The following is a 17,292-nucleotide window of genomic DNA, read 5'->3' as shown; positions in this document are numbered from 1 at the left end:
TGTACATTCTTGGAACAGGTTAACCATATTACTTGAGCAACAATTTAATCTATAAGAAATAGAAGTTTAAAATTTTATATGAATGTTATTCTTTCATTATTTATCTACCTATATTATAAAATTGAAAGTGACTATGTTTGTGACTCTTAATCTCTTAAACCACCCGACCGATCTCGATCAAATTTTCAACGTAGATGCGGCTCTGGCCTGGAATTGTTTTTAGCTATTTACTTTGACGGTAAAACTTAGGGGACAGAAAAATAAATAAAACTTAACTCTTGAACCACTCGACCGATCTTGATCAAATTTTCAACGTAAATGACGTTCGGGACTGGGATGATTTTTATCATTTCATGTTGACGGAGCATCGTTGGGGAGGGGGTGGAGGGGCAGATATACAAAAATCAATAACTATAAAAATAAAAGTGACTATGTTCGTGAATTAATTACTTTTGAACCACCCGATGGATCTCAATAAAATTTTCCACATATATGAAGATCAAGCCTGGAAAGATTTTTTATCATTTCATTTTGACAGTAGATTTTAGGGGAGGGGAGAAAACGAGCGAAAGTATATGAAACTGAATAAAACTTAATGACTCTTCAACCACCTGACCGATCTCCATCAAACTTTCAACATAGAGAAGGTTCGCGCCTGGGATGTTTTTCTTATTTCATTTTTACGGTGGAACCTAGGGCAGGGGGAGGGGGAGATATATATGTAAAAAGAATAAAAATAAAAGTGACCGTCTTTGTGACTTCATCAGGTCTTAACCACAGGACCGATCTTAATCAAATTTTCAATATGGATGAAGTTCGGACCTGCGGTAGTTTTTATTCTATCACTTTGACGGTAGACCTTAGGGGAGGGGGAGGGAGGGGACATATATATAAAAATAAATAAAACTTTAAAAAACTTGTACCACCCAACTGATCTCGATCAAATTTTCAACACAGATAACGTTCTGGCTTGGGGAAATTTTTATGATTTAACTTTAACGGTGCAACGTAGGGGAGGGGGAGGGGGAGGCGGAGATATATATGTAAAAGAAAATGAAAGTAACTTTCTATGTGATTTCACTCTTGAACCACCTGGCCGATCTCGATCAAATTTTCAACACAGATGAGGTTCGGGCCTGGGATGGTATTTATCTATTCACTTTGATGATAGAATTTAGGGGAGGAGGTAGGAGGGGAGATATATAAAAATAAATAAAACTTAATAGATCTTAAACCACCGGACCCATCTCCATCAAATTTTCAACCTAGATGAAGTTCGAACATGAGATGATTTTTGTCATATCACTTTGACGATGTAACTTAAAGGAGAGGCGAAAATGACCGATATTCATGTCGAATCTATAGTTTTTGAGGTCGATGAGATGAAGAGTGACACTTCTGATGCCTTTTAAATACAAATTTAGACCCGCAAATTGTGGGAGGGATATTATATATATATATATATATATATATATATATATATATATATATATATATATATATATATATATATATATATATAATCGAAAATGACCAATATCAAGGAGCGCTTAGTAATAGTAAAAAGTGACTGACTAACGAAACATATTATTTTTTCTTAATTTAACCAACGAAGCAGGTAATAGATATTAGTTCATTATATGTTAGTAATTTAAGAGTAATAATATAACTGTTACACAGTACTTGTATTACTAATGTCGGTGGTACATTTTAAATAATACTACAGACTAATACGATTATATTACTATTGCATAGTAACGAACTCTCACACTAGTACGTGACAATCATGTATTTTAAGCACAAGCGCAAAAATTTTTATTTTATATATGGAATTACATACAGTAGGAAGTCGAAAATCCGAACTAATTGGGATTACAGGTAGTTCGGATTTTCAAAAATGCCCAAGAAAATGCCATTTAGGCTTAAATATACTGTACAGAATGCTCTTTTATCGATACAGTGGTTATACAGTAATTACAATACCGTACATTTAATGTTTCTGAAGAACCTGCTCGTACACTAAATTACACTGTTCTTGTGACTCACACTTGAAACGTAACTTGTATAGGCCTAAGGGAAAATAAAAATGAAAGTATGTATGACAAAAAATTACATATGAATGAGCTTTTATAAAAACACTGACTTCACACAATGCCGACGGACAACCCTACTGTTTGCTTATTGCTAGCGCTAAGACAAAATGTAAACAGCTTCGTGGGATCACGTTCGGCTTTTCGACGTTCGGATTATCGAAGTCCTACTATATTTACGAATTTTAATTAGTGTGGCTTGAAAGCAGACAATAGAGTATTGTAAATTATTCGCTTACAAAACTGTTGTTCAATCGAAAAGAATTGTTACTAGTTATGAAATTAATATATAAACGATCATATTGAAGAGTGTTAGATATAATTACGATATGTTTTAGGTTCAGTAAATTAAAAGGGTAAATAAGATAAATACACTATAATGAATTGGCATCTGGACAATTATACTGTGTATAACATAGAAGCAGGAGTTCCTTATAACCTTTTGAGAATACGTTTTTCATCAACAATATTTATGTCTGGGTGACCGATTTTCACTTTCGTGTGTTTCTATTTATTAGTTAGGAAGAATTAAAACAATTTTATTTATTTATTTATTTATTTTGAGTACATGAACAAAAGCTGGAAGAATAGTCCAAGTAAGTAAGGCTAGACACCATTTTGTTCTGACATTTTCTTCAGAATCATTAATTAAGTCCATGGCTTAAAGTACCCGAAGGTTCATGGCAGAGAAACAAAGAAAAAAATATTGAATCTTATCCTGTGCCAAAGTGATAAATTCTAAATTGTATTACTCAGCTCTATAAGTTCCAGCTCTATAATTTACATCACACATCTACATTTCTTTTGGTCAGGTCATGTTTTCTTAGTAACTCTAAATCAAAAATCAATCAAAAGAAGTGAGTTTCGTTTCACAGTGTGAAACTACGGTAAACATCCAAACTATATGAATCCAGTATTCAAAGTTGAAGTAATACATCTATAACTACTGGTTGCAAGAGAGAATAAGATCAAAAATGGCTTCTGTTCCTCGGACTCTGAATTCATATCAAGAAGTTGTTACTCGCTACCCCATTGTTTTTGTCTTAATGTAATAAATATTGAAACGAAAATGATTTATTTGAATCACTTTTCGTTCGAATAGAGTGTTAAAGGTGAAGATAGAACCTATTCTTGGGAAGCAGAATCAATTGCAAAAAATAAAGAAAGGAAACAATTCTCTTACAACTTTTGTTCTACAGAATTCAGATTTAAAACGGAATGCACCACTAAATTTCAACCACTTCAGATTTCGGTAGTCTCGGTTGCGGAAAATCTCATAAATGGGAACTTGAAAATTTGCCTTGAGCTCATAAATGAAAACACGTTTGAAAATAATGAGAAATTTTTCCTCAAATATGAGGAAAAATTACTTATTTTGTTTTGAACACGCATTTTTCTCATTTCTAATCAAGGAAATTTTAAAGCATGTACCAGTTCTACTTTCGACGGATACACACAATTGATACAATGAACGTTTGATTCTGTAATTCATTCAAATATTCTTTTTGACAGAGGAACCTAAAATCAGTTTACGACATATAAACAGTGAAACTCTATAGCAACTTGTGCTCATATGTTCTCCTAACTTTAAAAAACATCTTGTCCGATTAATTAAGTTTATAATTGCTTACGAATACACATAGTAAGTACTCCAACAGATTACAAATTCATGACTTCTTAATTAATACGAGGACCACTATTTATATTTTGAGCCTTGGAAACACTGATTGTAGTTAGGTTGCATTTTTTGTTTGAATAGAAACGTCTGACATTTTTTTACCATAACGTACCGGTACTTCAAATGTTTTGTCAATAGCTTTATTGGTGTTGTTTACGTTGGCTTAAAGATTGCGTGACAATAGAAAAATGGAATTAACTCGTGAAAATTTTCGTGCGATGATTTATTACGATTTTCGACGTTGATTATCTAGGCAAGAGTGCATCGATCAACTTACTTCCACATTTGGCGATGAAGACCCATCCTTTACCACTATGAAACGCTGGTATAACGATTTTATTCGTGGCCGCCATTCGTTCACTGACGAAATTCGCGAAGGTCGTCCAAAATCAGTTGTTATTCAACGAAACATTGATGCTGTACAAAACCTAATACTGCAAGATCGTTATGTGACATTCTGTGAGATTGAGGCAACCCTAGGCATTAGTTCCACCAGCATATATAAAATATTACATGATCATTTAGCTGTGAGAAAGGTTTGTTCTCGTTGGATCCCACATAATTTGACAAAAACTCAAAAAGAAGCTCGCGTCGATTGGTGCACACAAATGCTCAATAAATACAATGGCGGTGCTTCAAAAGATGTATATAAGATTGTAACAGGTGACGAATCATAGATATATGCATATGAGCCGGAACGTAAACAGCAGTCGACTGTATGGGTGTTTCAAGATGAACCAAATCCAACAAAAGGTGTTCACGCTCGAAACAAATGGTTGCCTTTTTTTCTTTTTTTTCGGGAAAACTAGTCATGTAGCAACTGTGCCTTCAGAGGAACGTAAAAGTGTCAACTCGGAATGGTATATAACAATTTGTTTGCCGGAGGTCTTTATTCAAATACGGAAAACAAACAAGCACCGTCGGACCATTCTTCATCAAGACAATGCAAGCTCTCACACATCTCGTCTAACAACCGACTATTTGAACACTCAAAAAATCGAATTGATGGGTCATCCGCCGTACAGCTCTGATTTGGCACCCAATGACTTCTTGTTCCTGAATATCAAGAATAAATTGCGTGGACAACGAGTTTCGTCTCTGGAAGAAGCCGTTGATGCGTTCAAAAACCATATTATGGAGGTGTCTGAAGAAGATTGAAAAAAATGCTTTTACAAATGGTTCGAACGAATGCAAAAATGTATTGATCATAAAGGAAAATATTTCGAAAAACAATAAATCAATTTTCAATGACAAATTACTGTCTTTTCATTGTTAAGCTCAAAATATAAATAGTGGTCCTCGTATTGTGGATGTTCCTATGACTACATCTAATCCAGATTCTAATGACTCGTGCACGAAATTTTGCTGAGCTCCATCGTGACTTCATAGTTAGCCTACACGCTTTTGGTGTACGAGACCCAGCTTCTATTCCTGGTTAAACATTATGTGGTTCAGTAACCATGCTAAGTAGAATTGGATTTTCTTGGTGCTAGAAGCTTCAAATCAACTTACCAACAACGAAATTTGCTGTTGTGTTTTATTTAATATTATTAAAATACTTTCAGAATATACATTCAGCATGAAAATTTCATCAAAGATAATAAAATGAATTAATTATTGGTTAGTAATGTAACAACGATGATGAAGTAATATTTTTTTTAAAAAAAAAATTAACAACAATTTTAGTGTAGCATTTATGCATCTTCGTAATCAAAATCTTCCAGTGTTTGACTGAGTCGTAGGTCTATCTTGTCGTCTAGTCCAAGCGATTCAACAGTGAAATTAACTCTACCAATGTAGCTTATATTTTGATTGTGTTCCCAAAATGTGGCTACATTCTTTCGATTCTTTAGAGCACTCCCTTTACATACATAAAACACTTTCAGTTCTTTAGATAAAGGTTTTCGACAAAGAGTCAGCAATAGGTCATCATCATTTGTTATTCTGTAAAATCGCACATCTCTCAGCGCAACAGCACTCACTAGAAAAAGCTCAGCAACTTCACAGGGAATTGCTGCTTCGAAGTTAGCATATTTAAGCTTTGGCAACTCTATTGCAGTTTTGTCACCATACCAACACAGTTCCATCATTCTTAATCTTAGCGAAACTAGATTCGGAGAACTTCTAAGGAATACTGAGATGTCGAAATAATCTTTTGTGTAAGGAAGATCTAAATGTATTTTCGTTAAGCATTTTCCATAGTCTGTGAGGTAATTTTTAATGTTTCGTTTCGTACTCCAAGGAATTCCGTCGCACAGTTCATTATAACGTATGTACACATTAGTAATATGTTTATTTGTTTGTGTTAACATATTCAACATCACAAGATGTTGAGGCGATATTCCTCGCACAGACACAGTGTGCAATTTCCAGTTAGGGAATACGAATTCTTTTGGACATTGTTCGTATAGATTATACATCCTGTCAAGGTACCAATTTAAATCAATTTCAAGGTCTTCCAGCTTGTCCAGAGTTCCAACTAACATATTCAATCCCTTGACGGTGACACTGGTTGAGTCCAACTTTACGCGTCTCAAAGTGTGGCAAACTTTTGTCTTGTAGCACACTATACGGCAAATGTGATTCATGTTACTTGATTCGATGCATGGCTTGGTATTACTTGTTACTGGTAGCTTTGAGCAAAAAGATTCATCAACTCTGTCTTCGTCATCCGTTACGTGATCTACTGCTCGACACTCCCAACTTTGAGTAAGGAATTCGATTCCCCTGTCATTCACTTTACACTTTGGTGATGATATTTGAAGTATCTGAAGATGCTGACACGTTTTCCCAATAACTTGAAGCAATTCATTGCTACAATTTGACTGAAGGTTTAAATATGTTAAGCGTTCTCCATTACATTCAACTAAATCACAGATCATTGACATATCCCATGGCCTATTACCTGACGTTTCAGGGAGTGACAATATTTTAAATGTTTTCCCATTTTCTAGAACAACTCGAAGAAGCCGGAGTAACTGATTTTCTGAGATGAAACAGTCCAAAATACAATCCATTCCTGGGGACAACAAAACACTCAAAACGAAAAAGTAAATATGAAATGATCCGTATACGAATTTATCTTTGTAAGGACAAATACTATCAGTGCGATATGGATAGAGCATCATGTTCATAAGTTTCGAGCGAATACTAAGTGGTAGATCCTGGAAGTATTCCCTCACCTGCTGTCTTGCAACTGCATTTTCCACAATGTTTCTAGTTTTGGCAAAATTTCCAAGCATCGTTTCCAACTGTGAGTATAATATAACCTGAAGTTTTTGGATCTGGCGGACTCGGATATAGAGTACTTCAGGCTTAAATAGAGGTTCATACTGAAGTTTGGGTAAAATATCAGTATCGGAATTGGAATCTAGTTTAAACATGACAGCGTAGAATATTGGTACTAAAATTTAATCATTTTGAAAATAAATATTCAAGAGATTATTTTGCCATATTTCTATTTCTAACCATGACAATTTAATTAGCTACCGTTATAGGTTTATTATTGATGTGACAACAATAATCATGAACCTTAGTTTCTTTATGCTGTAAGGACTGAGCTACCTCTACACAGTATTCGCTGTACAGGATTGTATTAAATAATGCAAATAATATATTAATATATATTCTTTTATTTATATAAGAATATAATATAAATACATTCTTTTATTTATAATGCGAATAATGTATATTCTTTTTTTAAAGACTTTCCACTTATAAATTATTTAGCATATTAATATTAATTTACTCGCATATTTTCCCAATGTCTATTTTAACAAACTTTTTTTTTAAACATATTTATTTATTTAGTTTAGTCGCAATACCTTTAGACTATGGAATCTCAATTATTGGTTCCTTGGTTTACAAGATCAAAAACTTCCAGCAGAAATGAAATTAAATGAAATCTGTAAGTTTTACGTTCCACGATTATGCATGTGCGTACACAGAAAAATTCGCACCGAAGCGATAAATAGATCATTTGTATCCGAGCTGCATTTACTGTCACTCAACTGTATAAAACTAAAGTGCTGTTGTAACGAAGCAAAAACATGAAACACAACAGAACAATCGGAGAAAAGTTACTGAAATTGAAATAAAAATCTGTGTATCGCTTTACGACAGTGTTTTCCAAAACAACACCGACAACGCTTGGGAGGTGATTTCTGACACTAAGATAAGACAAAAAGATAGACCAACCTGGGTACACATGTGCTTCCTTTCGGAGTTATAGGCTGCCGAAAACATGAAAAATTGAACTTTAAATGTTCATAGTTCCAATACTTTAGGACCTACCGTAGTCGAGTCAAAACCACTTAGGAACTAATATTTGCCCTATCCAAAAAATCTGTGTTTCAGAATCCTAAGGTACACACGCAAATTTATTTCTGGAAGAAGTTTGGCTACGGGGATATAATATGAAGTACTCACCAACTCCCTCTATAAAAATTGTTGTGAAAGTACCGCAGGATTCTGAAACATAGATCTTTGCATATGGCACATTAGTTCCTAAGTGAAATTTAGACCCGACTACGGTAGAACAAATTAAATTTTTTTTTATTTTTTAGTTATGGATCTTGTTTCGTTTTCGTAGCCTATAACTCCGAAAGGAAGCATTTGTGCACCCAGGTTGGTCTATACTTTTGTCATATCTTGGTGTGAGGAATCACCTCCCAAATGATGTCAGTGCCGCGGTCACCTCCCAAACACCCCTATACAGGGTAGTCATGCATCAATGACGAAAAATTTGGGAGATGAATCTACAGGTAAAAACAAGCAAAAAATGTTTTATGAACATTGGGTGAATGCGGCTTCGTTTGGATGCTAGAGGCTTCTGAAATGTCACCTTCCGAGGCGGCAGTTTGCATTATCGCAAGAACGGAGAGAAATACGAATGTCGTGTCTAAAGATATCAAAGGAAACCCCATCTGAAGAATCCAATTATGCATAAGTAATGGCGAAGCAGTGGCGGCGAAAGGGGGCACAAAGAAAGTGAATGAAATGTGGAGAAAAGTGAACAATTTACACTAAAAATTGTATAAGGGGATCTTTCATGGAACATGCAGTAAGAAATGTTAATGAACAAAAGCAACAATGGCTATGCTGTAGGGGCACTATGGGAGGCGAAGTGTAGGAATACAATATGCTTGTAACGGAGAGAAATAGGAATGTCGCGTCAAAAGGTATAAAAGGAAACCCCATCCGAAGAATAAAATTATGCATAAGGAATGGCGAAACAGTGGCGGCGAAAGAGGGCACAAAGAAAGTGAATAAAACACGGAGGAAAGTTCCAGCATAGATGCTGTTCTCGGATGAGGCATTCATACGGAATGGCATCACAAATGTCCACAATGTCCATCGATGGGCACCCAACAACGCGTATGCAATTGTTGAGACGAAGCATCATCAGCGTTTTCAGTTGCATTGTGGGCTGGTATTATTGATGACAACGTTATAGGACACACTTCTTACCACAGCGATTGAACGCAAGCAATATCGTATCTCCAGTTTCTGACTCAGGGCCTACCTATTCTGCTTAAAAGACGTGCCACTGAGAACACGAAAGTGTATGTGTTTATGCATGATGGCGTACCTGCCCATTCATGTCACACTATCCGTGCATATCTGAACGAAATCTTTAGATCGTGGTAGCAGACGAGCATGACCCCCACGTTCATCCGACCTCAATACCCTAGATTTTTTCCTGTGGGGTTACGTGAAGAGTCTCGTGTACACACGGAACGTGCATGACATTGAAGATCTTTGCCAGCATGTATGAGCTGCATTTGCCATACTACGATAAACGCCAGCGTTATTGCCACCTGTCAGAGAATCCTTATGCCATTGTGTAATTGTCTGTCTCGAAGAACAAGGAGGACATATTGAACACCTTCTGTAGGACGGCATTGTGTTGACCACGGTAAGTACAATACCTCTTGTTTTTACAGTACACTGGGTTTCATCTTCCATACGTGTTTTGTACGATCTGCACGTTTCGTCACTAAGAGTGTTTAACAGTTTCTTTGTAGCTTCCATGCTCCGCCACTGTTCCGCAGTACGTGTGCATAATTGGTTTCTTCGGATGGGGTTTCGTTTGATATCTTTTGACCCGACATTCCTATTTCTCTCCGTTACAAATATATTGTGTTCCTACATTTCGCCTCCCATAGTGCCCCTACAGCGTAGCCATTGTTGCCTTCGTTCATTAACATTTGTTGCTGCATGTTCCATGTAACATCCCCTCCTACAGTTTGTCAGTATAAATTCTTCACTTTTCTCCTCGTTTCATTCACTTTCATTGTGCCCCCTCTGGCGCCGCCACTGTTTCGCAACCAATTATGCATAATTAGATTCTTCGGATGGGGTTTCATTTGATGCCTTTTGACCCGACATTCGTATTTCTCTCCGTTCTTGCGATATTGCAAATTGCTGCCTCGGAAGGTGACATTTCAGAAGCCTCTAGCATCCAAACGAAGTCGTATTCACCCAATGTTCATAAGACATTTTTTGCTTGTTTTTACTTGTAGATTCATCTCCAAAATTTTTCGTTATTGACGCATATATATATATATATATATATATATATATATATATATATATATATATATACGAGGGCTATCCAGAAAGTAGATTACGTTTTCGTCTGTGTCCGCTAGGGGCGGGGCTAGCGCGGCCATCTTGGGGTCAGAGCGTTGCGCAGCTCAGTCGGCATCTAGCCGTGCTAGTGAGAGGTTCGTGCTGTGCTCCGTTAAGATACTGTGACGGTTTGAAATGCCTGCGTTAATTGAAAATCCCGCGAGCTGCGAGGTGCGTGCAGTAATAAGGTTTCTGACAGCAAAAAACTGTAAACCGATAGAAATCTATCGGCAGCTGTGTGAAGTGTATGGGGACAACATTATCACTGAAGGTGGAGTGCGACAGTGGGTCATAAGATTTAAAAATGGCCGAACCAATGTTCACGACGAAGATCGAAGTGGGAGACCCAGCAAAGTGACTGCCGAACTTGTCGAAAAAGTCGATGTTAAAGTCCGTGAAAATCGAAAGTTCACAATAACGGAACTTTCTTTGAGTTTTCCACAAATTTCGCGAAGTTTGTTGCACGAAATCATCAGCGAAAAGCTTGGTTACCACAAGTTTTGTGCAAGATGGTTGAAATCGCAGGCGGCCGAATTTTTCGACGAAGGAATTTCCAAGCTCGTACATCGCTACGATAAATGCCTTAATTTGAATGGTGACTATGTCGAAAAGTAGTATTTGTGTGTGGCTTTCATCTGTATATAATAAAATTTGTTTCCTATACTTTGTTGATTTTTTATTCCAAAACGTAATCTACTTTCTGGATAGCCCTCGTATATATATATATATATACAACGCAACCAATATACAACACTGCTACTATCAGAAATGAGTTACCAGCTCTACAGCGGATGCTGGGAGTGTCCCCTGTTTTGATTCAAACACTGGTTCACACGTTTCACCAGGTTCGCAGCAACTTTATTAAGATTAGACGTGTTAATGTTCTCAATGGCATTGCGAATGTTCGTTTCCAGGTCTTGAATAGTTCAAGAATTGTTCTTGTATACCTCTTGCTTTAAATGTCCCCATAGAAATGAATAGCAGTGTTGCGGAGTGCATGTAAATAAAAATTTTATCATGATAATTTCAAAGTTTGTTTTTCATTGTTTTCAGAAATTGCATAATGTAGACAGATCCTTAACACACCTTTTGATGCACTTAAACATCAGCAGGGTTGCCAATTCAGAGTGTTAATTTATGAAAACTACGATTTCCCTAGTTCCCCCTTACAGAGGCCCCATACGATTAGTTATCGGTGGAAATGAAAAATTATTTTTTCCATTACATAGTTTCCAACTAAACAAACTGAAAATTAACGACATAAAAAAACGACAAAATTGACATGTTATGAGTCAATTTACATGTTTTGCAAAAGAATGTATTTACACTTTCGGTTACATCTGGCAACACTGTGTGGTTTCTAGTGTACTTTAATCGTTGTTTCCTAGTTTAAAAATACGTGCATGAACAAGGCTTCATTTTGGTATAACTATTATTTGTGTATCGCTTGAGGTTTAAAAGTTCTACTACCCCAATCTCCGGGTTGCATTGTATATTGGATACCCTGTGTATATATATATTATATATACTTATTCTTATAGAAAAGATTTGATGTCTATTCGTCGGCAAATACAGTAAATGTTATGGATGACTTACCTGGATTAACTGCGTTGCCAATCGTTATCAACATCAGCTCTAGTAAAAGTATGAACGTAATGGGCATCTGAAACAAAAATTTGAATTATAATAAATTAATCATTTATTATATAGGATGGCAGGATTATTTATAAAGCACTGAGCAATACATAATTCCTGTAAAACTTCTTTACAGCGACCACGAAAAACTTTTAACTAAAAACGATCATTTAAAGAGATGGTGTTCTTTCAAGGGATTCAATTTATTATTTGCCGAGAATTTTAAAATCAACTATAATAAAGGAAGTTTTAATTGATGTTATAAAGTATATGTTCATTTCTGGTGAAATGAAGAAAGTAAGAGGAAACGGGAGAACCCCGACAAAACCCTCACACACAGTTCACCACCAACTTACCGCCTGGCATTTCTTATATCATTAGATATCTCTAATCTTAAGAGATTTCGAGATAAGGCCATCTTATAACAATCCCTTACTCTTTTCTCCTCCCGCCTTTTTCGTTCCTTTTAGGAAAAGATAAAAAAAACGCCGAAACAGGTCTTTAACCCTTTTCGGCCCAGTAGTTTCAGTGTGAAACCACTGTTTTAACACTTTTCTCCGTGCAACCTAGTGGATTTATAAGGAAACCATCTTTTAGTATGAACTTTGCAAGACATCTAAGGACAGGAGTTTAAATTATTTCCAGGATTTTCATTTGTGCTGAAACTGTATAGCCCAGCGTTTCCCAACCGCTGTGCCGCGAACGGCCTGCTAGTGTGCCGCGAGGAAATCTAAACAAAATTATTAATTCTATTACAATCAAATTGCAAGACATTGAGTATCACATTATATTTATGAGCAAAAATGTATATCTGTGTTTCACATTACTATGAATCTACAATTTTAAGTTTCATACTCTGCTAACATTCTGTACATTTTTATTGTTAGAAAAGTATTTGTTATCGTTGTTATCACCATTATTGCTTCTTTATTGTTGCAGATTATTTCGAAACTTGAAATTTTAAAATATCATTCAATCCTTTCGACAAAGGAAATATGGATACAAATTACCTACATTTGTGTTTTAAAAGTACAAGAGATTTGTTCCTTTGTTCTTTAATGATGTTCCTTCTTAATGAAAGTTTGGATACATTTTTCGAAAAAGAAAGCGTATTTTTAAAAACCTGAGTGCTACATTTCATTGTAATTGTTTTCTATTTTTAAATTAGAATGAAAAATTAGCATAATGATTTACAACGGAGGAAAACAAGTTATCGAGCTTTCTTCTCTGTGAAAAGGATATCAGTAATCACAGAAAAAAATTATCACGGTATTTTATATTTGCAACTAATAATAATAATAATAATAATAATAATAATAATAATAATAATAATAATATCTATATGAGTGTGCCGCGAGAATTCAAGTTACATCTGTAGTGTGCCGCAAGTTGAAAAAGGTTGGAAAACGCTGGTATAGCCAATTGAAGTTGAAACTTTGTTGTTTTTTTTTTCTGTTCATAAATTCATTTTTCGGGAAACAAAGGGTTAACTAGTATGTTTCTACCCTTAAGGGATTTCGAGATATGGTCATCCAGTTATAACAGTTGTAAACCCATCCTTTCTTTCTTTTGCTTTTTTCTACCCTTCTAGAACAAATATAAAAAGCGGTTAAACACATGTTTATATAGTTTAAACAGGAAGTGCAAATATCGATTTCATGCCTCTGAATCTTCAGAGTGCACTATTAAGGACTTAGGGTAGAGTCGTGGTATATTTTTTAATCTTTCCGAGCTACGTGTTCTTACTTTACTTACAGAATTCTCATATTAAAAGCATATAACAATAACAATTTACACAAACATACTACAACAACTTTAGATTATAAACTTTAACCTCAAATAGTACAAATGTGATTCTTGTAGTTTGTATTTAAATATATGCAATTGAAAATATCGGTTCACGTACTAAAACATATTTAATGGTTTAGTCATCTTAAATCTTGACGATAATTTACAATATTTACTTTTCACAAGTTCTTAAGTATAAACATGTTATTTTCTCAAGTATCACATTTTCTCAAGTATAAACATGTTATTTACTAACATAATAAGAACCGTTAGTTACAACAAGTGATTAAAGATTCAATTTACGATATTTCAAGATCTAAATATATCTCCATAGATTGATTTTGTCCAAAAATAAATAAATAAAATAAAAATTATGTTTAAAATGGTTTTAAGAGATTGAACATACACTAAAACTATGCTACAAAATTTAATAAATAATAAATGAAATGAAATGAAATCTTTGAGTTTTACGTCCCGCGGTTATGCCGGTTAGGCTAAAGGAGACGGTGATGATGAGTAATGAATGAAATGGTGGAATGAAGAAAGTGGGAGGAAACGGGAGAACCCCGAGAAAACCCACGCACACGGTGTTTGTCCACCATAAAGTTCACTTGGCGGGGGCTGGGATCGAACCCGGAACCCCAAGCACCAGAGGTGAACGCTCTACCACTGAGCCACCGCGGCCCCTTAATAAATAATAATAAAAATGGCAATCTATAAAGTACCGTATATAATAAATAAATAAACCTATACCAGATTAAAACCTGCAACTTATTCAAGTACTTCTAATAGTCTAAATGTGCACTTAAAATTTCTATATAGGGTTTTTCAAAACTACACCGACAAAATTTGGGAGATGGTTCGTGACATTAAGATAAGACAAAAAGTATAGACTAACATGGGTGCAGAAATCCGTCATTCGGCTGCCGAAAACATGAAAAATTGAATTTTAAAGCAATACTTTAGGACCTACCGTAGTCGAGTCAAAACTTCACTTAGTAACTAGTGTGTGCCCTATCCGAATGTCCTTGTTTCAGAGGCCTGCGGTACTTCCGCAACAAATTTTATAGAGGTAAGTTGGTGAGTACTTCAGATTACATGCCCGTAACCAAACTCCCTCTATAAAAAATGTTGTGTGAGTACCTTAGGATTCTGAAACACGTATTTTTGGATAGTGCACATATTAGTTGCTAAGTGAAGTCTTGACGCGACTACGGTGGGTCTCAGTTTTGGAGCTATGGACCTTTAAAGTTTATTTTCTTTTTATGTTTTCGGCAGGCTATAACTCCGAAAGTAAGCAGTTCAGAACCCAGGTTGGTCTATACGTTTTGTCTTATCTTAGTGTCAGCAATCACCTCCAAAATGTTGTTGGTGCTGTTTTGAAACACTTTGTATAAAGATATACGTAGGTACCACCTCGTCCATTTCAATGATTATCTAATGTTTCGTCTATGGACAGTTTACTCGTTAAAACCTAATAACATTATAGAATGCATCTATTTGCTTTTACGTTTTTACCTCGTTCTGATCTCTTTCCTTTCCCTCGTCTCAATAGCCTCGCTACTGAAAGGAAATCTTTCCTTATACACATTTATATTATACTATTATGTAGAAGATTAAAAGGAATAAAAGAAAAAGATAGTCAGCGGTCACTAATATAAGTTATATTTTCCTGGTTTGTTTTCCTTTGAAGGATACTCTTCATCTTAGCTGAATATCTTATGTGTTTCTGAAGGACTATTTACACACAGCCAATGGCTGTTCTTGAAATGTATGCTTTTCTTTGAGCTCCATCTTTTGCAAAAAAGAAAAATATATTATCCTGCATACAATGAATACATATGAACCATATAGAACATGATATGGATATCTTATGCATCTAAGGTTTTTCTAAAGAATTAATCTATAATTCATGTACATATCTACCAACTACTCCGTGTATAATATTTAATAAGCATTAAAAGAAGATATTATTGTTATTATTTGTAATTAACTTGGGAATGGATAATGGAATACATACTTTTGAAACGTGATGAAGGTTTGACTGTCAGTTTACACTTAACTAATCGAACCAATATCTCATTCTCAATGTTCTTGCGAAATGCGACTACGAAGGCTGATTCGAAATTTCGATAACAGAAATCACTATTCGGAGTCCGAGTCAGTAGGAGGGTCAGTGTGGATTTCATTTTCGAAATAGCGTTCTTCACAGTTTATACACAATTTTCAGCAATGCACTAGCTTCTCGATCATGTGTTGTAGATTAGTCTCTGAGAGTCGGTGTAAGATAGTAGATGTGGCAGCTTTCATTTACTGCTCAATGCTAAACTTCCTTCTGCATAAGTTCTTCTGAAGTGTTGGGAAAATCAGAAATCGATGAATTGGTGGTTTAGAGATTGGCCAACAATTTTCTTCAAAGTTTCCATATCCTGCCGTGCTACATCTGGCTTAGCGTTATTCTGCAGACGAAGCCACTCTTCATCAAAAAGTTGAGATCCCGTCTATTTTTCTTTTTGTTTGTGTGTGTGTGTGGGGGGGAGGTTGCTCTCTTCAAGTATACCTGCAAAAACCTGAAACCAAATACTATTTTACAGGTATTAAATAAATCAAAACTTCTTCGAAGGACCAGAAATCCGATTCTTTTTAGAAAGAGGAGGCCATGAATCGCTGTGTTTTTATAAGGTAGACATCTTCTTTGATGCGAGATCTGATCTAGGGCTCGTCACTAATGATTATTCTTCTCCAGAATTGAGAATATTGTCCTATTCGTTAAAGAAAAACCTGACAACATTGGATGTGACAAACCTTTTGTTCTTCACTCAGTGAATGTTGGACTGATCTTGCACAAACGAGACTTTTCAGGTGTTTCGTAACAATTTCATGGTATCTTGCTAAGTTAGCATTCGGTTTAACTACCAGTTCACAAATCGATAAACTTCTATCTTTGTTCGACAACGTATCTGCTTGCGCAATCTTCTTATCGTTCAGTAGTATTCATGGACACCCAATTCTCACCTTATCCTGTACATTGCGTTTACTTTCTTTAGAATTTTTCCATCAGGCACGTGCGCAGAGCATGGGTCCGAGGGGTCCCGAACACTTGGATTCCTGACCTTTCAATAAATTTGGTCTAATTTCAGTTTAAAATTTGAAAAATTAAATATAATTTATTGAACTTGGATTTGGAACCTCCTAAAAGCTTTGGACAACTCCCGAAGCGTACGTCCCGGCTTCCACCACTTGCGTACAGCCGATCTTCCAATTGCTTCTTCACTGTACGCTTGTTCATCTGAAAAGTTTTCTTGCCACTTTTGTGTAACGGCATACAAAATTCATTACTGATTTTTTATCTGGTATTAAAATGTATGACAGTCTCATCCGCAGTTGTAATACACACTGCAATTCGGCTTTTATAGTAAGTAAACACACGATAACTGCGCGTTGGCTTTACTTTCCTGTACATCAACA

General features: G+C 35.5%; 1 protein-coding gene across 3 annotated transcripts in view; it reads right to left on the bottom strand.

The window, feature by feature from the left end:
* LOC145662967 (suppressor of lurcher protein 1-like) overlaps positions 1 to 17,292 on the bottom strand; it is a 392,235-nt gene that overhangs the window by 218,939 nt on the left and 156,004 nt on the right. For all 3 annotated transcript variants that reach the window (XM_081729046.1, XM_081729047.1, XM_081729048.1), the window contains one exon: positions 11,998 to 12,064. In XM_081729046.1, the coding sequence (XP_081585172.1) occupies positions 11,998 to 12,064 (67 nt within the window). The remainder of the gene's footprint in view (positions 1 to 11,997; positions 12,065 to 17,292) is intronic.

The sequence above is a fragment of the Thermobia domestica genome, chromosome 10, assembly GCF_964235325.1.
Source record: "Thermobia domestica chromosome 10, izTheDome1.hap1.1, whole genome shotgun sequence".
NCBI lineage: Eukaryota > Metazoa > Arthropoda > Insecta > Zygentoma > Lepismatidae > Thermobia > Thermobia domestica.
Note: the sequence above shows the minus strand (reverse complement) of the source record. Positions and strands in the feature narration are given on the sequence as shown.